Consider the following 21515-nt stretch of genomic DNA (forward strand, 5'->3'; position numbering starts at 1 on the left):
AGTAGGTGTAGGGGATGCTGATCACATCCTGAAAGCCACATTTCAGGTAAATACTTGAGATTTCTGGGAATCTATAGAACATCCCCTGCTTTCTGAGGTGGTAAAAATGAGCCTCAGGTATAACCCGGAAGCTGGAAATTCAAGCTCAGTTCAGTGATCTGAGGCATGATGATGATGATGATGATGATGGTGGTGGTGGTGGTTGCTGGAGTTGCCATCTCAAACTAGGGTTTAAGCATGCTGTTTCTGTGTTACCGGCGAAAAGATGCCCCTCCATCGCCTTCTTTTCTGCTTATAACAACTTACCCAATTCTGCAATGAATATTTGGGAAGAAACAAAACCAGCAAAAGAAGGAAGTTATGAAGGGAGGAGATGAAAAATAGAAACTTTCAAGCGTAAGTATGTATTAGCAAAATTGATAAGAGCATTTGTTACAGTTTCGACTTTAATCATCCTTTGGTTTCTATACATTGAAAACAGAGAATTTGTCCAAAAAGGGCTGAGGGAAGAGCAAAAATATGATACATGCAGTTTTCAGCCTGCAAGCTGCTCTTTACAATATTACATGCATCCTTCCTATCATCTCCATCTATTCATCCTAGTTGTCATTACTCGTCTATTTCTTCATCATAATCTTCCTCTTCTTCTTCTCCTTCTTCTTCATCGCTTTCTTCCTCTTCTTCTTCCTCATCATCATTGACAATGAAGCCTCCAAGTGTGTCTTCATCTTCAGTTTCATCATCTTTGTCATCTCCACTTGCTTTCTTCATAGAACTTTTACTATTTATGGTATCATTTGGTGTCTTGTTGTAGTCCTTTGATCTTGTTGAATATTTTGGTCTCTGATTCTTCCTGATTTTTGCAACTAACTCCTTGTCCTCATCGCTCTCACCCATCCAGTCATCATCATCATTGCCTTCTGCTTGCTTCCTCTTTCCCCTTGTGCCCTTCTTCTCCTTCTTCTCAGAAACCTCATCATCTTCACCATCTTTACTAGGTTCCTCAAGAAACCAGTTCCAGTTCTTTATATCACAGATCATTCGCTGAGGATAGGAGTCAAACTCATGCCCCATTACGATAAAACCAAACTCTGCATGTAACAAAACAACATTATGGAATTACAAAAGCATCGCATTGGCAACTAATATGAAAATAGATAGAGCATCCACATAGTAAATGTGCAAAATGCTTTAAAAAAAGAATCTAAATAATAATTTTTGGTAGATGATCTATTGTGATTCATCTTCTAAGTTGTTATCACTAACAGTTTTCTAATGACGAAGGATTAAGTGTCCATTTGGGAATAATTCTATTTAAAGCGCTTTTAATCTGTTGCACACTTGAGCTTTGGTCAGTAATGCTTTTAAGTAGAATTACTCAGTGTTCGGATATAAGCAAAAAATTTACTTTGATAGTGTTTGGTAATGCGTTACATAACAAAAAAGTGATTTTTAAAATAACAACTTCCAAGCGATTATACAAGAATCATTGCAAATGATTTTCTAAATTTCAAACACCTAATTTCTATAAGAAAACGCTTGTAAGCATTATGAACTCAAAATCACTCTCAAACAGACTCTAAGTCAACTATTTTCCAAGGATGCCAAAGGCCATAGAATCCACAACAACCAAGTATCAATAGATAGTGGTAATTTTTCATATGTTTCTTTTTTCTCCAAGTGATTACATAACTTTCCGACAATCAAGTACTAGGTGAGTTGCTTCCAAAGGATGCCTTGACTGACCTGCCACAGAATTTATGACAATCAAGTATTAACTAGTTGGGCAATCTTATAAGACTTTACCTCATCACCAATAGGCGTCATCCCTACCTTTATGTCAATAGAAACCTCAACTTTCTCAAAAATGCACTCATTTCTTTTTCAATCTTTCCTCATATTGCCACCCATTTCTTGTCCAATCTATCCCTCTACTGTCTTCAACTGGTGCATTCAGAGCCCATAAGATTCACTCATGATATAAACCGATACATTTGTCCCCAGATTAGTGCAAAAACAAATCCAACTCAACTTCCATATCAACCAACTGGAAAACCGAGCAATTGGACCATAGTGAGCTTTATCTACCCTACAAGATTAACTCATGTACATACCCCATCAGCAGATATATAATAACAGGCTCGATTTATTGGTGCATGACAAAGTGGCTTAACCTACTTCAAAACTTGTTCAGCTATTTCTAGCAATGGCATTGACTGTCAATTTCATTTAGTACAATTGTTTTCCAAGGCAAGAAGCAAAACAGGTTTAATTGTCTCAAGATGACTGATCATGTTTCCGAATTCCATGAATTAATCACATCTCTTCTACCTACATTAACTGTGGTGTTATACTTTCTTCAAAAAAATTCTCCAAAAAACTCAGGATTAGATATGGGGAAGTAATGCAATAGGGATTCAAATTCTTGGAAAGTAGTAACCTTGTGCAGCCTCCCTAAGTGCATTATTCGATTCTAGTTTGATTCAATGAGGAAATAACTATTTATATATGCACATTAATGTAAAACTCAGATAGAAAAGAGAGAGAGAGAGAGGAAAAAAAAAAAACAGAAGCATTTGCCACCTGTTTGTATTCTGGGAAAACATGGGAAAAGCAAGGAAAGCTAAAGATGGTGAACTCAACTCGACCTGACCCAGTGGTTAACTTGGCGCCCAAACTCTTAGGCCTGCTTGGTAGCAGAAATGAGAACTGTAAATGGAAACTATGTAGAAATGATGCTCAGAAAAAAATATTAGTTCAGTTTCGAAAATGAAAACTTTTCTTAATCATTTCCGCTGCCAAACAAGCCCTTGTGGTTTTTTTTTTTCTTTCCCGGCCTTTTCTCAGCAACCAAACAGTTCCAAAACCATACCTTTCACAGGGTCAACGTCTGAAACACTGAGAGACTCGAACCCACAACGACCCATCTCCGGAAATTCAGTTCTCTTCAAAGAAAACCAAATGGGGTTCTTCGAGGAAACACAGAACGAATCCCCACTCTCCATTTCACCTCTTTGATGCCTCCTGAAAACCCTAATTTCTCCACTTCCGCTGCTCAGAACCCAGAAGGGGTTCTTCCCAATGACCACGAAACGAACCCTAGTTTCTGAATCTTCGTGGAGCTCGAACGTAACGTGGTGGCGAGACACCGTTCTATCAGTGGTCGGAAACCCTGAGCCTCGTCCAAACTCCTTCTTTGAACCCTTTCGAAGCTCTGTTCTCCAGCCATTTTTGCCTTCAATCTCCATTGAATTTTCCTTCAACGGACACACAGGGTAAAACGCTACGTTTCGAATGAGGTCAATGCTCTAGTAGTTATATAGAGGGAAGGAAAGAGGAGACAATTTAAATTTTAACCCTCAATCCCTTAAAAGGTACAAAATATACGCCTCCTTTTTTCCTTCTAAGACACCTTTGCTTTTCCCATTATTTTATAGTATATTAGGTTTTTATTTTTTTATTTGGTCATCTAGTGGCTCACTTTTTTTGTTTTCCTACTGAGAAAAAGATATTAAAAACGTAAGCAATCAATAATTTTTTTTTATATTATTATATTATTTCTTTCCATTTCCTAAAAATTTAAAACCTTATTTCACCATTATAGATAAAAAATAGAGACTCCACTATCACTTAATAATGTTACCATAGAATTTTTTTCTTGAGGATGATTTAGTCATGTATCTACACTTTTTTTTTTATATAAGGGCATGATGGATTGAAATTTTAAGTTAATGTTTTAGTTTTATCATATAAATTAATTGGTTAAATTTAATTATGGTTAAGTTGACGATCATTATTAACTTAAACTTAACTATGGTTGAGTTGTATTAACAAAAAACTTAATTGTAGTTAAGTTTATAATCAGAATTTTCACATAAACTTAACAACGGTTAAGTTGTACTAACAAAGAACTTAACTATAATTATGTTTACAGTCAGAATTTTCACTCGAACTTAACAGTGGTTGAGTTGTATTAATAAAAAACTTAACTATGGTTAAGTTTACAATTAAAATTTTTATCAGAACTTAACAATGGTTGAGTTGCATTAATAAATAACTTACCTGTGGTTAAGTTCACAGTTAACATTTTCTCCTGAATTTAACAATTGTTGAGTTGCATTAACAAATAACTTAACTATGGTTAAGTTGATAGTTATAGTTACATTACAAAAATTGTGGCTTTGAGCATCAAGTCAAATTCATCTGAAATAACAATCAACCCTCAACGGTATATAAACTTATTACATAGTCAAATTCAAACCCATTACATGTGCAAATTTTTGAAGTAAAATAATTCAGTTACCATTTTCTCTCAAAACTGATCAATACGAGCATTGGTCAATGAGTTGAATGGATGATTATGCATGACTTATAATCGATCCTTCAACTCGTCAAGTTGTCTTATAAGCATGGCTTGATCATGTCCAAAGTACTCAACTTTATTACCTCCATGTAAGGAACTACTACCATCCCTCGATGACTCTCCATAACCATAATTTGATGGTCCCTCGTTTGAGTAGGTAGATTGCAAATATCTCATACCTCCTCCAATATCCTTTCTTGGGTTTCTCGGAAACCCTTCCATCTCACATCTCCCCCCAAATTGCCAATCAAAACTCTACTTTGATCTCTAGGATGTACTTGCATTTTGGACATGAGATTCAATTCCACAGTTTCCATTTCCATCTTTATACCACCCAATTCATCTCTATTTATGTTCATATCAAGAGAAATTTTGAAAACTCATTTATCAACTATGTCCTTAGAATGATCTCGACTTTTCTCAACATCTAAACCCTTTTTACCAAATTCAAAGAACTAATTTTTGACTTAACATCTGCATCAAAAATATCACTCAAGTTATTGAAATTCTCTGTTTCATTTTCTAATAAATTCTCAGATTTTAAGGAAACTCTTTCAACCCTTTCTTCATTGGACGTCTCTAACGAAGTGTTCACGCTAGATTTTCTATTCTTTTTCTTTGTAAATTAAAAGAAAAAACAATCAAACCCTCAAATTATTGAAAAAACCTCTCAACACTTCATTTGTTTCTCCAGAAAATGGTCGAAAGAGAAAGAAACTAAACTCTAGGGCCTCACGTTTTACACTATTATGATTTCAAAAGAATGAAAAACAAGGGATAAAAAAAAAACATCTCTACCACATAGTTGAATTAGCAAATGACACAAAAAGAATTCAAGATTTTGATTCATTTTCTTCTCTAGTAAATTTTATCAGCAACCAAATAATGGTAAAGGAGAAACAGAGAGTGAAAGAAATTTAACAAAACACCTCTAAAACTCTATTTATTTGAAGAGAAAACATATGAAATTAAAGAAGTTGAACCCTCTTGTCTCAATTAAGCCAAATAGTTGCATTAGTAAATGCCAAGCAAATGATCCAATAATTTGACTACTGTTCTTTCTTATTATTTTCTCGCCAACCAAATAGAGGTTAAAGAGAAAAACTAGCAATAGAATTGAAGAAACCGTAAAAGTTGACCCACCCCAATAATTGCTTAGGCAAATAACACCCAAATAATCTGAGATCTCTATTTCTTTTCTTTTCCCATTCATTTTTCTTAGAAACCAAACAAACGGTAAAAGAAAAAAACAGTTATAAAATAAGAGTTATTTGGTTAAGATGAGTTTTATGTTATGTGCACCAAAGAAAGAGAATGAAGTAGAAGAAGAAAATAAGAATTTCTTTTTTTCGGTTTTTGAAGGAAAAGATGAAGAGTCGTTCTAGAAATGAAATAGAAAAGAAGAAGCTATAAGTGTTGAAGAGAAATAAAATGAGGAGTATTTTTGTCTCAACTAGGTCATTTTTTGTGTTTTTTAACTGGTGGGTTATTTTTACAAATATAGGAGTTATTTTGACCCTTTTAACCAAATGACCCAAAAATTTATTCATAAAAAAAAAAAATTTATAGCAATTTTCACATATTTTTAGATAATATATTTAAAAAATGTTAAAAAAAACAATAAAAAAATATCAAAGCCATATAAAAGTTTTTATGTTATATATTGTTCCCTAATGTAATAATTTTAAAGAATTGTTATGTGATATCTCATATCGAATATATGATAAAATTTCTGATTCTATATAAATATGAGCTCTCCTTAAACATTGAAGACATGTTTTATAGTCATAAAAACTCCTTTAGATGGTCATATCTATATAATTGAACGTGAGTCATCATAAATGATATCATAGTTTATCCTCGATTTTGGTGTTTCTATTTGTTTTAAAGTCGTAAGAACCCATTTAAATGAAAATGCATTCTCAATGACTATTTGAAAACGTATTATGAAGCATAGCTTTATATAAATATTTTTAGAAATTAAAAATATGAAAAAGATTGATTTTGTATATTTTGATAAAAAGGTAAAATTTTAATATTTTTCTAAAAATATCCATTTAGAAGATAAGCAACAAAAGAAGCATCAAATATAATGCATTTGCTATTAATTTTATTTTACCATAAAATTAAAAAATTTATGCATAAAATTTTAAAATTATAATTTAATGATTAAATAACCATATATGATTGAAGATAACGAATTAAGATTGAAAATATTTTTCAATTTTTTTTATGACAAACAAGTAAATTATTTATTTCTTTTGTTACCAAAGTAATAATCTTAGTAAAATAAGATTGGATAAATAATGTAATAATGTAATAGCATTTTGGTGGGGTTATTAAAACCTATTATTAAAAGTATTTTAATATCATTTTGATATTATTTCAGTGTTATATTTGCTCAATTAGGAATGACAATGGGTAGGCTTGAAACAAATGACCCCGATCATTTCCCATCCCATTTATTTATATTTATTTTCATCCAAAAAAAAAAAAAGTCTAAATGAGTGGGGCGGGGCAACTATAGGAAATTCTCATGCTCACCTTATGTTATCTTGGCCTGCCCATTTAAATTTTTTCAACAATTTTCAATTTTTTATTTTTAAAACTTAAATTTATTAAAATAAATATAAAAATATTATAAGTATTTGTAATTTATTTTCATGAAAAGTAATATTTTATTTATGTTTACAAAGTTAAAAAAATGAAAAAAAAAATCAATTAAGATAATTTTTTTTTTAATTATATATAATTAAAGTGAGGTGGGATAAAGTCATTACCCGAACTCATCTCGAATTCTTAAAAACTTCCAAAACTTGCCCCAAATTAGTTTTTTTTAATCTTAAACCTATTCCATTAAGGACGAAGCATGAAAAGTGAAAAAAACTGAGTACATCGTTATCCTTAACTTCAATATATTATTCATCTTTTGTATATTATGACATAACTTGATTATAAAAAAAAAAGTCTTGTAGTCAATTTCTTTAGGATAAAAAAAAAAAAAAGGCCATTTTTTCTTGTCTTCAAAAATAAAAATAAAAATAAAAAAAACTTAAATCTTATTTAGCCATAAATTAAAAGTTGCTTTCTTATGGTTGCATGAAACGATGCCGCTCGAGGCTGCAAAAGCCTTCCCGCCCAATTCATATAAAGAGCCGTTATTTTTCAAACTTCCGTTACAATGGTCATGTTACTCTCCCTGCTCCGAACCGCCACCTCTCTGACCCAAATCCACCAAATCCATGCGCAAACCCTCATCCATGGCCTCCCACTTCAAACCCACCTCATTCCCAAGCTCATCGACCTTCATTCAATCGATTATGCTCGCTTCGTCCTTGATCAAACTCCTTCTCCCACTGATTTCTCTTGGAACTCCTTGATCAGAGCCTACACCGTCCATGGCTCTCCACAAAATTCCCTGTTTCTCTATCTCAAAATGCTTCGGAGCAGCACAAAACCAAGTAATTTTACATTCCCATTTGTCCTAAAAGCTTGTTCCACCCTTGGTTCAGTGCTTGAAGGTGAACAAATTCATACCCATGTTTTAAGATTGGGTTTTGGATCTGATTTGTTTGTGTGTAATTCTTTGATAGATATGTATTGTAAATGTTTTCGTCTTGATTCTGCTCGGAATTTTTGGGATGATATGGGGTTTAGAGATGAGGTTTCTTGGAATTCTATCATTTCAGGGTATGTACAATGGGGGCAGGTTGAGAAGGCACGGGATTTGTTCGAAGAAATGCCTATGAGAAGGAATGTGGTTTGCTGGACTGCAATGATAAATGGGTATGGGAAAGAAGGGGATTTTGTTGAGATGTTGAGTTTGTTTCGCCAAATGCTTGTTTCAGCTGATGAGGTCCAACCCAATGCAGCAACAATGGTGTGTCTACTGTCTGCCTGTTCAACTCTCTGTAATTATGAGGTTGGAAGGTTCCTTTCGGTTTTTATCGATGTTAACAAGATCCCTTTGAATACAATCTTGGTCACTGCTCTTATAGACATGTATTCTAAGTGTGGGGATGTGGAGAAAGCTTGGAGAATCTTTGATGGTGTTTCTTGTAAGAATCTGCCTTCTTGGAATGCCATCATTACTGGATGTGTGCAGGGTGGACTTCTTGAGGAAGCAATTGATTTATACCGTCACATGAAAGCACAGTCAGTGAAACCGAATGAGATCACTCTGGTAAATGTGTTGTCTGCTTGTGCTGGCTTAGGGGCACTGGAACTTGGGAGAGAAGTTCATCTGTACCTGGGCCGAAATGGCTTAGATCTAAATGTGATTCTTGCCACTGCTCTGGTTGATATGTATGCAAAATGTGGTAAAATCGACGATGCTTGTTTGATTTTTGTCAAGACTAGCGAGAAAGATGTGGCCTTGTGGAATGCCATGATACTGGGGCTGGCTTACCATGGCGATGGAAGAGATTCTTTAGCAGTTTTTTCACAGATGGTGAGGGCTGGGGTGCAGCCCAATGATGTTACATTCATTGGAGTTTTATCAGCTTGTAACCATTCAGGATTGGTAGAAGAGGGAAGGGTTCAGTTTTCAAGTATGGCCGATAAACATGGATTGTCTCCTAAACTTGAGCATTATGCTTGTATGGTAGATCTCCTTGGCCGGGCTGGGCATCTCAAAGAAGCATATGAATTGGTGCAGAACATGCTAATTCCACCTGATTCAATAATCTGGGGTGCTTTACTAAGTGCTTGCCGGATCCATCGGAATCTTGAACTGGCTGATAAAATCAGTGAAACAATAATGGCATCGCAGGATCCCAATATTGGTTTCTGCATTCTGTTGTCGAACATTTATGCTTCTTCAGGAAGGTGGAAGGATGTTGCTAGAGTGAGGAGACAGGTAAAAGAGAAAAGGATAAAAAAACCTTCTGGTTGTAGTTGGGTTGAAGTTGATGGTGTTGTTCATAGATTTGTTGTTGAAGATACAACTCATCTGAAATCTGGGGAGATCTATGGCGCCTATGAAATTCTAGTTAATCATTTGAAGGCAGAAGGGTATGTGGCAAATTTTGATTTTATTGCAAATAACATCAACGGCATGTAAAAATATATTCATCAAATGGGTTGAAGATTTGAAGCTTCACACCTTCAATTGATGGGGACTTGGGAGAACTATGAAGATTGGTGCTTCCCAAGGGAAATGAAGTATCTACATTGGATTGTTCTTGTTCTATCACAGATTTTGGTGGTCACACTCACAAGAAACACAGTGAGGGCTTTGAGTTTGGGATTTTCAGCAACTGGGGTGGCCACACTTTGTGATAGAACAACTCAAATACTGATCCCTGATGTCTTTTCTGTAACAGAATGGCCTGGGTTCATGGTGATGCAGTCTAATTCCATTGTTCCTTGCCTTTGGATTGATGGATGAACACCTGAGAAGAGACGTCATATGCCAAAGATATGAAGCTTTAGTTTCGAGGCCAAAGGCCATTTGCTAAATTTTGATTTTGTTTTGGCAAGTATTGATGATATGGTTTGAAGTCTTTGACACTTCACCTGAACCTGGAACTGTGAAAAGGGAGTTGTGGAGAATAAAATGCAGCACACTATACAGAGAGCATTTCTTCATATTTATCATAGATTTTGGCTCTCAAACTCCATGCCACTGTTCTAACCAGAAATCTAGTCTTGAAGGCCTGAAGGCCCTTGGGGTTTTCTGCAAGCAGCTTGCCGGTAGCATAGGTTGTGATAGTAGAGTCCAATGAAGAAACTAATCGCCGGTAGCATCATCGCCTTGAGTCAGGTGGTCTTGAAGATCCATATCTTAATTGTTAAAGCTTTGAAAAATATTAATAACTTGACATGTAGAGGTGTAAAATTTGAGTCTCTCTTAAGAGGAAAAAAAAAAACTTAAGATAGTGAATCTTGATTCAACACCTGATTAATCAAGAAGCATGCTGGAAAAAGGCAATTCTGGACCATAAAACTTTAATTTGAAAATTAAGAAAACATCATACTACATATGTGGGTTGAATTTTGGAGGAAGAAAGGTCATCAAGCCATGGGGCAACTTAAGATTTAAGTTGTTTCCAGACTTTCAACCAGATAGCAGTCACATATGATTTACAAATTGATGGTAAAGGGCACAAGTGGGATAAAAACAAATAGGTAGTGAGCTTGTCTCAGGTTCTCCAGGCATTTTAGAGCACATCATTACCATCAAGACAGGGAAAACTTCCAAAATGATTCCATTTCCTCCGACAAAATCAACTTGCAACATAATTGTCATGCACCCGTGAGGGAAACCCCAATAGAAGGAATAAGATGATGAAAGGTTGTAACACTGGGTGAGTGCATGAAACCACTCGTGGAACGCACACAGCAGGCCAAGGGTAAAGGCTTGGTACGCACAAGGGTTGCTTGCATAGTATGAGTAGGACTCGAAGTTCTAGTAGGAATGGTTGGTGTCATAGCATATGAGGAAAAATCCTAGTTAAAGGAGGAGTGAGTGGGTGACAACCACTTTATAAAAGGGAATGAGAGCATATATATACATTCACACATTCATAGGGAAGGATTTAGGGGGAGATCTAAAGAGACATTATTGTGAGAGCATTGCTAATCTGTGTATTGTATTTTTATTCAAAGTGGCAATAAAGTAGAAGTTGGGGTCGGTGCCCTATAATTCGATACGTGCATATGCGGGTTCTTTTATTCTAATCACGTGTGGGTTTTGGAAGCTGGCCTACAGGGGTGTGTAGGTGCCGCACGGACAAGAAAAATTATAAGGGAGTTTTTGCGCCTGCGACAGTAATCGCACGTCTTCCGGCCAGTAGTGGATTTTGGGCGGTGAATAAGGTATAAACCCAAACGGGTTCAACCACCGGTCACGCCTATTCTATAAAACGGCGCCGTTTTAGTTTGCTATCGTTTTCAGGCTTCTTTCAAAATTGATGGAGAAGATCCACTGACAAACAGAGCGGTTTCGTGTTCGCTGAATAATGTCAAATCCTCTTCGATTTTCGCTTAATTCTTCGAAAATCTCCTCTTTCTCGTTCTCACCCTTCTCGCCATCCTCTTTGATCTTCCCAAAATCCGGAGTTCCCCGGCCCAATCAAACCCCATCTTCTCGAATTTCTTCTCTCAATGTTCTTGGCCCCCTTCAATTTACTCGGCCAAAGCGTTTGGCCTCCTTCAAGGTAGACTGTTTTCTTTTGCTTAATTCGGATGTAATCCTGATTACCCATTTGTCAATTTTTTGTTTTTCTCTAATGCCGCTCTGGGTTTGATTTCTTTCGAGGTGGTTTGTTTTGTGTTCCTTAATCTGGGTGTAATGGTGATTACCCATTTTTGAGAAGTTTCTTTTATGCCGTTTCTAGTGAAATTCGAATGATTTATGGCTTGTTTCGAGTTGAATTTTGAGTATCCATTTGTTTTTGTTGTTTCGATAATGAAATTTGTGTTGCTTCTGTCATTCATTTGGTTCGTTGGTAGTTTAATGGAACCAGGCTATGAAGCGAAGTAGGGGTTTTTGGTTTTTTTTGTATTATTGATTTTCCTTTTCTGAAAAAAAAATGCTGTTTTTTGCTATTTCTGCTGCAATTTGATTCATTCATGGAATGCTTTTGGGTGATATCTTGGGTATACTTTTTTCATTGTTTGCTTAATGAGCTTTGTGTTGCCACTGTGTGTTTCTTTGGAAATTTGAGAAGGACCACTGCATGCAGCAAAATCCGAATTGTGGATTTTAATTGTCAATTTAGCTTTGTCATTTGGAGTGACTGTTTTGAAGTATTTTGTTCTCATCTAGAGTTCTACACTGACAAAAGTAAATTTGATTTGGGTTGCTGAATAAGAATTTTGAGCACCCATTTATTTGAATTTCCATCCTATGAATTTGAATTTCCCTCTTATGCCTAGATAGTTTCGTTAAAATTATTGATGAGCTATTGGATACAGCTGTTCAAATGCTGGTTTCTTTATTGAGTCTCATGTAAAATTGGCAATGTTATGGAAGCAAGTTTGTCTATTTGTTGTTGTAATTATATTGGTGCCATGTGGAAAAGCGAGTGGTACGTAGTTAGTTTAAAAAGGAAAATCATTGTGAGAGGAGATAGAATTGTCGGCATACAACGGGGTAGAAGATTGATCGTGACTTGCCTCGTCTGCCACTTGGAAGTTTTAGAACTGTGTTGCAAGGCATTCGCGTAAACTAGGTTCCCACAATTTTCAATTTCAGTATATCTTATTGATCATGCTATTGTTATGTTCATTTTGATACGTGCATTAACAGAGGCATTGGAAATAGTAGCTGCAATGATATTTGGTAATTTATTTCCTTTTGAAAATATGAGGAGTTGGCTACCAAATGCTTTCTATCTTTAAATTGGTTCTTGCATTGTATTTTTAATGAACACTTTCTATTCTGGCTTTTCATTTCTGTATTGGACATTTTACTCCAGGTACATGCATCTATTGCTGAGACTAACCAGCCAAAATGGTGGGAAAAGAATGCTGGCCCAAATATGATTGACATTCATTCCATGCAAGAATTTTTAAGCGCATTAAGTCAAGCAGGAGATAAGTTAGTTATTGTAGAGTTTTATGGCACGTGGTGTGCCTCTTGCAGGGCGTTATTTCCCAAGGCAAGTTAACTTTATTTGTTGACCACATGTTCTTGGTTTCTACCTTTGCCCATAAGTGTAGATAATTCTATCCTAGTTAATTTCTAATTTCCTAAAGTTGCAAGTAGTTCCACACATAATATTAGTTGGCAATATAAAGCTGACCTTATTATTCAAAGTGAACTGGCCATCATTAAGTAGGTATGGTTAGAAGAAAAAGAAAGGGGAAATGAACAAGCATTCATATGCCTTGGACTAGGGTTCTCCAATCACATGGGAATTTGGATGCTTCCGTTTAGAGCAATGCAATAAAAAAATTATTTTATTCTTGTCCAAATTTTGTGCTAATGTACAGTTATACATTAACCTGATAATCAGTTTCTAAAGCATATGAGCCCTTTGTTCATTAATTGACTTGATATGGGACGGTTATGACTGCGGGGCCTGTCTGATAATTGGTTAGGCTACATTTTTTCTCTCCTCAAAACTCTAGCTTTGCCTAGATGCTTCAGAAATTCTTATACATCTATTCAACAGTATATAAGTATCTATCCTTGCTCTCTGGTATTGAAACACAATTATAAGAATCCTGCTCTGTGATTCTAGAGAAATCTTGTTCACAAGAAAATACTTTCTGATTTTTGGTGTGAATTATCAGAGCTAATGATTTATGAAGTTTCCTAGAGGGCATAAAAGCAACCAAATTAGTCTATTCCCATCATTTATCTGTTTCTGGGGTTAGCTAGCAGAGCTTTTATCTGATTAGAATGTTTCACATTTTATATTCTTCCAGTTTATACTACCAGAATGAGGATATTATTAACTGAGTAATTTGTGTATCTTTTACACCCAATATTTGCATTTGCATAGGAAATTAAAAACGTTTTAATTTTTAGTTTGTAGAATGCTCTAGTCTGCTGTATATTGCTTCTCCTGAATCTTGACATCATTTTCTTTAATGGATCTCTCAGCTCTGCAAGACCGCACAAGATTATCCTAACATTATATTTTTAAAGGTGAATTTTGATGAGAACAAGTCAATGTGCAAAAGCTTGAATGTAAAGATGCTTCCATGTTTCCACTTTTATCGAGGATCAGATGGACTGCTGGAATCTTTTTCATGCTCGCTTGCAAAGGTAGGAACTTACATGCTATGATCAATCTAGCTTGCTTTTTTCTGGGTGTCATTACTGTTATACCAAATTTATAATCGAAAGCATGAGATTAGAAGTGTCTTTTAGTACTCTAAAACTTCAGTAGCCAGCCAATCTTAGTGGTGCTGGGTAATGTAAACAATCTATATTTCTTGTACTACTTCTTTCTTTTTAAAGAGAACCTTTGATTTGGATAACAACACTTATTATTTCTCAACACTTCTGGTTTTGATTCCCGGTGCAGTAGCAGGAAGGCCACCTGGTTTAAGTTGTCTGACAGCTTATAAGTTCTAGCACCATGGATATTACATCTGTTGGTAGTTATCAATGCTCTTGTTCATCACATCGATAGTTATCTCTTGCTCTCTCTGGTTCACTCACATACTATCTCACATATCTTTCCATCTACATTATTTCACTGACACACATGCTTAAAATGATTCGCAGTTTCAGAAAATAAAGGATGCAATTACAAAGTATGACATTGGTCACTCCAGCAATGGTCAGCCTAAAGGTGTTGGAGACTTGCATCCTTCTTGAGACCTCCCTTGCTTTACAGAACAAGCCAGCAGAGTCTACTTAATGATAATCCTTTCTTTGTCCATCCATCTTCCTGTATATACATGCTGATATTCGTGTTCTGCAACTAGGCATGATGTGCAGTTTTAGGTTCAAACTAAAATTGTGAAAATGCTGTCTTCTATGTAAAAAGGGTTTGGCTGAAATGCTTGTCCATTTATTTCTCTATTGTAATTTACTCTACTGAACTTCCAGTGTAAAAGGAAGAGAATTTGAATGATAGCTTCTTTCTTGAGCAAATTGGTCTTGAATGGATGAAAGTTAATTGTTTCAGAATCTTTTATTTCAAATGGCTTCATCAAGAACTAAAGCATTTTGATCATCTCAAGTTAAACTGTTTCTTGTTTAATGAAAATGATATAGAAAATCTCATCTCTCCCAGCTTTCTCTCTTTCACTCTTTCAGGAGAACAACTCTAAAAAGTCATTTCAACTGGCAAAATTTTTGAGCTATGAAGTTGAACCTTGTAAGTATCTATTGAAAAGACAGATTCTTGGGTTCTGAAAATTCAGATCAAGCAGTAATCTCTGGCAGCAGATGCTGCTGCAGCCCCAGCGATGAAGAAATGGATTGCTGCTTTTGTACTCTATTTTGAAGGATCCATAAGAAGATGAAATGTTGTTGTGCTCACTCCAAGTTGCTTCTCAGAGCAGTGAGTAAAAAATGGAGAAACTTCTGGTTAGTTTCTAAGCAATCTCTGATGAATTCAACCAGCTCTACATTTAGAAAAAAAGGGCTAATGCTGCTAAGGTCTTCAAAAACCCTGGAACTTCTGCAATTTTTTTTATTCTCATCACAAGTTTGACAGTATGTACTTTTACACTAGTTTGTATATATGTACATAATGGTTTTATTGATCTTCGTACTGAGTTTGTTTTGTTTTTTTTTTTGGGGTTTCTTTTCATGTGATCAACCCCATGTAGGATGATAAGTATGCATGGGGCTGATCAAGGAATCAAATGTATATGTACTGAAAGTTCTATACAATGGTTACTGAAGGATTTCATCTTTTTTCAGGTATATCTTCATGTTTTTATGTGGTGAAAATAGGTGGTAGAACTCTGGATCTCCTCCCTCTTATTGGAGTGTTTGTGTCTGGAAAGTTGCCACCTTCTGCAAGATCCTCAACAGAACCATCCTTTGTTACAGTCACGGGGTAGGTCACTAGGTGGACACCTTCCATGTCTTCTACCTCTTCTGCACTGTAAATTCCCCACATTTTCTCTCCAATGAAACGGAGTCTCTCAACGCATTCCAGACTTTGAGGCTCTTGGAACACTACTTCAACTAGACCAGTATGTTCATACCACAGTGACATTCTGTATGCATGAATATCCCCACGACACATTTCATTTTCACCATTTTTGGACTGGTAGCAGCCTACTGCAATCTCAGTGTCGCGCTGCCCATCCATGGACCGCTGGTTCACATTTGCAGATCCTATCAATATGTATGTGTCGTCCACTGAAGAATGAGAAGAAACCCAAGAGGAAAAACATGATTAGTAGACAATAATCATCCTCAACTTAAAAGAAATGGAAAAGTGAAGGCAAAGTTTGAGGTAAGGTTAATGCTTCTGTACCTATCATCAGCTTGGAATGGACATAGACCATGAATCTCCTATGTTTCTGAGCATTCCAGTACTGTGTTGCAGGATGAGGAGGATGTGGAGAAGCATACTCCCCTTTGCCCTTCTCTTCTCTGTTGGCAAGGCAGAAGAAGTTCAAGTAATCTCTAGGGTGCCCTGAACCGCCATTTTCGTCTATAGCTTCTCCAATTAGCCTATACATCATGGCCATTGTTTCTCTAGTCCAGTGGAGTATATCCTGACCTGGTTCACTCTCTGGTGCCCCTTCTGGCCACATTGGTATCAGGATATACACTGCAAATCTTTCCTTGGCTCTGATCTTGCTTGCCACCTTAAGTGCAATCTCGATAGGGATTAAGTTTCTGCAGCCAGCATGTTGGTCTTTCTCCCACAAATGGCAGCCCCCAATGAAGTACTGGTTCTCGATGTATATAAACCTCTCAGCCCGCCGAATTGCTTCTACATAAGCTTCATGGATGCTTTGCTCCACAGCAAAGTTTCTTGGCAGATGACTTGCTGACACATGGTCAATTGAGCGATAAACCTGTACTTTCCAATCCCTTTCAGAGGGGATGCTTGCAAGCTCTGTTATTGTGCCAATGGGGACTAGCAAAGAGGGGTTACATTGCTTACTCCATCGCTGCTCAAAATTGGTCAGCACGTCCCGGGCTGCTTCTCCAGTAATACAAGCATGAGCATCATGCCATGGCTCCCTTGGCCCCCCTTTTTGAAGGCAGGCTCCAATAAGGCTTGTCTGGTAGAAGTCTTGAGAATGGGATTCTGTATTAAGGGTCCTAAACAAGGAGTGTTCTTCTGTATCATAGCGACCATTGCAGAGATCTAAACCGCCAACAAAGCTCATGATTTCTCGATGACTTGGGGAGATCGATGACCGGCTGTCTACAGTTATGGTCTTCTGATGATGAGCAAAGAGTGTTGGGAACTTGAAGTGTAACCTGGGACACAATTTGCATACCACTTTTGTATGTTTGAAGTAGGCAAAGGCCTCTTCATCGTGTGTACTCATGACTCCTTCGTTCTTGATGAGTGGCAGTGACGTTTCATCATCCCAAACCATGATTCTCACAGCCACACCTTCCTCAGCTTTCCGCTTCAGTAACTCACCAAGCTTTACTCCATGTCCATATGGAATATCAGTCTGAGGATCACGAACCAGCACCATTTTTGGATTGAAAGACCAGCCTGCAATGTATATCAAGTACTTTGCATCATCAATGGCTTTGTATACATCCTCCCAAAGCTTCCTAGGGGCCTTACAGAGACTATATGGCGGTTGAAAAGTAGAGCAATGGTGGGCATCCTGATAAAGTATGACACTGCAGTCTGATCTTTGTGGAAATGTAGCATTCTTTACACCCTGGAAGTCACCATTCCAGAGTATATTCCCCCATGTTGGTTCAAACTCTGCTGGTCTAAACCATAACATGAACCTGAGCTTGAGCTCTGGATTGGGCCTTCCATTTTCCATGAGTAGGGGGAAGTACCCGTCAATGAAACTTGCTTCGTGTACTATCTGATGAGCCTGGATTTGGATTCTCCCCAAGATGGAGCACTTTGTCTTCAAAGTAATGGTGATAGTTGAATCAATCAGATGGGCACATAAGATCTGGAAAGTTTGGTTCCAAACACGGTCGCTTTCATGGCTCGTCTTCGCAACCTTCTTGTCGTCTATCTTGATAGTCACATAGCAAGCCTTTCCATTCAGAAACATACACTGCAACACACCATTCCAAACAACAAAAACACAAGTTAGGCCATGGTCTCAAACAGGTCATTCATCACTCAATTATTTGCTTCCTTTTTTCGGGTTTTTTTAACAAAGTATCTGCTTGCTTTTGCCAATAATTAGTACTTACATTGAAGGGGAATGAAGGAGTGTAAGGAGTGGCATGGAAGATGGTAGCTTCAAGTGTTCCATGGAAGAACTTGTGCTTTCTCCCCATGGCTCTAGACTTCAAACAATATAATGAGATATGTTGCATTGTAGTTGATATTTAAAGGTAAGTTTCTTATTGTAGGAGAGAAGAGGACTGATAACTTGAACTGCAAATAAGAGGGCTGGCGGTTGGAAAAAAACTTTGAAAAACCTGCATTTCTAGTCTTAGAGGCAACCTTCAAGTCTAGCATTTAAGTTTTTCCTTAAAGTTGAAGTTTCTTAAACTCAATCAACACTTTTCCTTGCCAAAAGAATGAAAGCATCACACAGTTTGAATGTATATGAAATAACTGCCTAGAAGATGACCTCATATTGCACAAAATCAGATCCTACTTCTAGTCCCTTTGTGATAATTTTTTTTTTTAATCAAAATATTTTTGGCTTTAATGAGAAGTGGAAATAAAATCTATTATAACTCAATTGTTTTTTGTTGGGATTGTAGTTGTTTTTTGCTCAGATTTTTTGTGGTTGGTTTATGTTAGGGTTTGCAGTTGTTTTTTATTGGGTTTTTTTTCAATTTTATTTAAACCTCCAAGATTTTTTGTGGTTGTTTTTTTTTTTTTTTAAGGTTCTTTTGCAGTTTTTTTTGTTAGTTTATTTATTTGTTTTTGTAGTTTCATTTAAACTTTTATAATGTGAAAGACGAGATCATATGAAATGTTTTGCCGATTAAATCTCAATCCAATTTTATTCTCGTCAAGTTACCCAATACTTAAGTTCATATGAACATTTTAATTAAAAACTTAACCCCAATTAAGTTCACTTTAAATAAAATTTAACCATAGTACGATTCAAGTCGTCATAATTAAGTTTTTTTAGATAAAATAAAAACTTAACCCTAATTAATTTCTTTGCAGATAGTTCATATCACCCATGTAGTTCTTTGGGATATTTTACTTTTTTCAAAAAAAGAAAAAATTGTTTTTGGGCTTGAGCAAGAAGCTAAAATCAAATCTATTATAACTCAAGGTGAAATACTCCTTTGATTGATGGTTGTATAGAAGTTTTAGTGTCTATGGATACATTGTTTGTTATTTGTTTTTTAAAATTAGAAAATAATAATAATTTTTATATAAGATGGAACAACTTTTAAAAGCTTATGTTATAAAAATAATGATTTTAAAAAATTGAGATATCAAGAATTTTTTAATATCTCAAATTTTAAAATATCTAAAAATAATTTTTAAATATAATAAATCTATTTTTTATATATATAAAAATTTCTTATTTTAAAATAAAAAATAGGAAGTATATCCAAACAAACAATTAATTCGTTATTATGATATTTGATACCTTTTAATACGACTCTTCTACATTTAATACAAGACAAGAAGGTTACTAATTGAATAAGATTTTTGAAAATCTAAAAGCTATTTTTATTTTCAGAAAAAGAAAAAATTGGGATAGATTTTAAATGAATACTATAATTTATGTGAGGAGTTGTGTTTTCTCGAGAAAAAGCATGTGAAAATCAGATTGGTTTTTCTTGGCCAAGTTATTAAAGTAAGTTTTTAATACAATTAATGTTATGCAAACCAAAATGGTTCACATCATAATTGAACAATGCTATTAAATCCAAGTTTATGCGGAAAGTGACAAGAGAAATTGAAAATTTATATTTCAATGAGTGTATAAATTTAGTATTTTCTTTTTTTGTCTGTCTGATTAAGAAATGATGAATATGAATTTAAGGCTACCTTTTGTTGGTAAATCAATGTCATTAAGATGAAATTTAAAAATTAGATAGTTTTACTACTATTTATCAAGGGGGAACTTGAGTGGGTTAAGTCGGCTTGATATTCAATTCAAAGAATAAATTACATATATGTTTGAAGCTTAGTCTAGCTAAATTTAAGTTATTCAATTTGAGTTTAACTCGAACATTTTTTTTGTCAAACTCGAGTTGAAATCAAGTTATGCTTAAGTATGAAGAAAAAAAAAACATGGTTTAAATTAACGTTCGATAAGTAAAAAAAAGCATGGTTTAAACTAATGCTAAACAAACGTCTAACTAAACTTAAGTTATCCAATCTAAGCTTTAACCAAAACATTTTTTTTGTCAAACTCTAACTGAAATCAAGTTATGCTTGAGTCTAAAAATAAATAAATAAAGGAGCATGGTTTAGACTAACGTTAGATGGGTCAGATAAGATTAGACTAGATTGTATTAAGAATATATATAATGTGATATCTCACATTGAATAAGAGATAAAGTTTTTGACGCTATATATATAGAGGTTCTTCTTAATCGTATAAATATATTTTAAAACCGTGAGAACTCTTTGAGTTCAAAATAAACAATATCTATACGTTTGGGTGTGGGTCATTATATTTTTTTTGTCCCATAAAGAGTGTTTGTTCATTTAGCTCAACGATTTCATAGGATACAACGAAGATATTGTGTTTATATGAGAGTAGAGGAGAAAGTTATTGATGAAATATATGTAGAGGTTCATTTTAACCCTAGAGACGTGTTTTAAAGTCGTGAAGATCCATTTGAGTCCATAATAAACAATATCTATATGATTAAGTGCAAGTCGTTACATATAACATATTAACATATTGAAAAAATGACTTACTCATAAAAAAATATATTTCAGTAACTATTTATATGAATAAACCAAATTTGTTGATCTCATCAACATTATATGGATTGATTTAATAAAATTATTTTCTATAAGATAAATTATTTGAATATCAATTAAATTTTAAAAGTTAGTTAAAATTTAATTATTTATAATATATTATCATCTAATTAAAACTATTAAATACTCAATTCAAGTTTTGATTGTTCCGTCTTCCAATACAAGTTCAACCCGAGTTTACCTCAAATTAATTTTTGTCTTAATCCAACCCAAATTGCAAAATGAGTTGCTAAACTCGCCCAAAATCAAATGAAATTAAATAGGTCGGGTCCACCCAACTAAGTTGGATTTCTCTCAAAATCTTATAGAAGAATTCTTGAAGTAGCTTCTTCTTCATAAATATGGTGATGATACTCATCAATTTGTAACTTCTTTGAGGCAAATTCCTCCACACATTATCTTTATGTCTTTTCATCAAGTGATAGAAAAAGCATACTAATTGTAAGATGCTCCATACATGAAGAGCCAACCATTACAAAGATGAAAAGATCACTTGATAGATAAAAAGATAGAAGAAAGTGAGATAGTCCTAATCAATGGCACAAAGCTCTTCTAGAAAGAGGACATATGGGAGGGTACAAGACATGGTCATATCACTTGGAAAAAAATGAGCCATTTAAGCTCTTTTAAGGACAAACCCCACT

At 35.1% G+C, this 21515-nt stretch overlaps 4 protein-coding genes across 7 annotated transcripts; 2 read left to right on the forward strand and 2 right to left on the reverse strand.

The window, feature by feature from the left end:
* Positions 1-383: 383 nt before the first annotated feature.
* On the reverse strand, positions 384-3326 carry LOC104880220 (uncharacterized). The gene is made up of 2 exons (XM_010656239.3): positions 2873-3326; positions 384-1091 (listed from the first exon to the last, which is right to left on the reverse strand). The coding sequence occupies exons 1-2, from the start codon at positions 3246-3248 to the stop codon at positions 610-612; spliced, it is 858 nt and encodes a 285-aa protein (XP_010654541.1). The 5' UTR covers positions 3249-3326; the 3' UTR covers positions 384-609.
* A 4148-nt stretch (positions 3327-7474) lies between these two features.
* LOC100853908 (pentatricopeptide repeat-containing protein At3g12770) lies at positions 7475-9963 on the forward strand. Its single transcript, XM_019222384.2, has 2 exons — positions 7475-7884; positions 8053-9963. Exons 1-2 carry the CDS (start codon positions 7545-7547, stop codon positions 9423-9425), a joined length of 1713 nt encoding a protein of 570 aa, XP_019077929.1. The 5' UTR covers positions 7475-7544; the 3' UTR covers positions 9426-9963.
* Positions 9964-10887: 924 nt separating this feature from the next.
* Positions 10888-14921, forward strand: LOC132252658 (thioredoxin-like 2-1, chloroplastic). Of its 4 annotated transcripts, XR_009466526.1 has the most exons (5): positions 10915-11523; positions 12787-12969; positions 13920-14084; positions 14347-14419; positions 14550-14657. XR_009466526.1 is itself a non-coding variant. In XM_059739450.1 (4 exons), exons 1-4 carry the CDS (start codon positions 11326-11328, stop codon positions 14640-14642), a joined length of 639 nt encoding a protein of 212 aa, XP_059595433.1. In that variant the 5' UTR covers positions 10888-11325; the 3' UTR covers positions 14643-14921. The 4 variants fall into 4 exon arrangements, 3 of the variants coding, with proteins under 3 accessions (XP_059595433.1, XP_059595434.1, XP_059595435.1); XM_059739450.1 differs by lacking the exon at positions 14347-14419 and having other exon boundaries at positions 10888-11523; positions 14550-14921; XM_059739451.1 differs by lacking the exon at positions 14347-14419 and having other exon boundaries at positions 10888-11523; positions 13965-14084; positions 14550-14921.
* Positions 14922-15628: 707 nt separating this feature from the next.
* LOC100256679 (phospholipase D alpha 4) lies at positions 15629-18272 on the reverse strand. The gene is made up of 3 exons (XM_002276133.4): positions 18147-18272; positions 16264-18004; positions 15629-16145 (listed from the first exon to the last, which is right to left on the reverse strand). The coding sequence occupies exons 1-3, from the start codon at positions 18270-18272 to the stop codon at positions 15715-15717; spliced, it is 2298 nt and encodes a 765-aa protein (XP_002276169.2). The 3' UTR covers positions 15629-15714.
* Positions 18273-21515: the final 3243 nt, after the last annotated feature.

This window comes from Vitis vinifera, chromosome 9 (genome assembly GCF_030704535.1).
Source record: "Vitis vinifera cultivar Pinot Noir 40024 chromosome 9, ASM3070453v1".
Classification (NCBI taxonomy): Eukaryota; Viridiplantae; Streptophyta; class Magnoliopsida; order Vitales; family Vitaceae; genus Vitis; species Vitis vinifera.

Excerpts from the sequence above, each read along its gene's own strand:
- LOC100256679 (XM_002276133.4), bottom strand. The coding sequence starts at position 18,272 with ATGCAACATATCTCATTATATTGTTTGAAGTCTAGAGCCATGGGGAGA. Across the intron at positions 18,005-18,146 it reads CTCCTTCATTCCCCTTCAAT|TGTATGTTTCTGAATGGAAA; the intron begins GTAAGTACTAAT and ends GGTGTGTTGCAG. Across the intron at positions 16,146-16,263 it reads CCATTCCAAGCTGATGATAG|TGGACGACACATACATATTG; the intron begins GTACAGAAGCAT and ends CTCATTCTTCAG.
- LOC132252658 (XM_059739450.1), top strand. The coding sequence starts at position 11,326 with ATGTCAAATCCTCTTCGATTTTCGCTTAATTCTTCGAAAATCTCCTCT. Across the intron at positions 11,524-12,786 it reads AGCGTTTGGCCTCCTTCAAG|GTACATGCATCTATTGCTGA; the intron begins GTAGACTGTTTT and ends ATTTTACTCCAG. Across the intron at positions 14,085-14,549 it reads TTTCATGCTCGCTTGCAAAG|TTTCAGAAAATAAAGGATGC; the intron begins GTAGGAACTTAC and ends AATGATTCGCAG.
- LOC100853908 (XM_019222384.2), top strand. The coding sequence starts at position 7,545 with ATGGTCATGTTACTCTCCCTGCTCCGAACCGCCACCTCTCTGACCCAA. Across the intron at positions 7,885-8,052 it reads CCTTGGTTCAGTGCTTGAAG|GGTATGTACAATGGGGGCAG; the intron begins GTGAACAAATTC and ends CTATCATTTCAG.
- LOC104880220 (XM_010656239.3), bottom strand. The coding sequence starts at position 3,248 with ATGGAGATTGAAGGCAAAAATGGCTGGAGAACAGAGCTTCGAAAGGGT. Across the intron at positions 1,092-2,872 it reads AGACGTTGACCCTGTGAAAG|AGTTTGGTTTTATCGTAATG; the intron begins GTATGGTTTTGG and ends TGTTACATGCAG.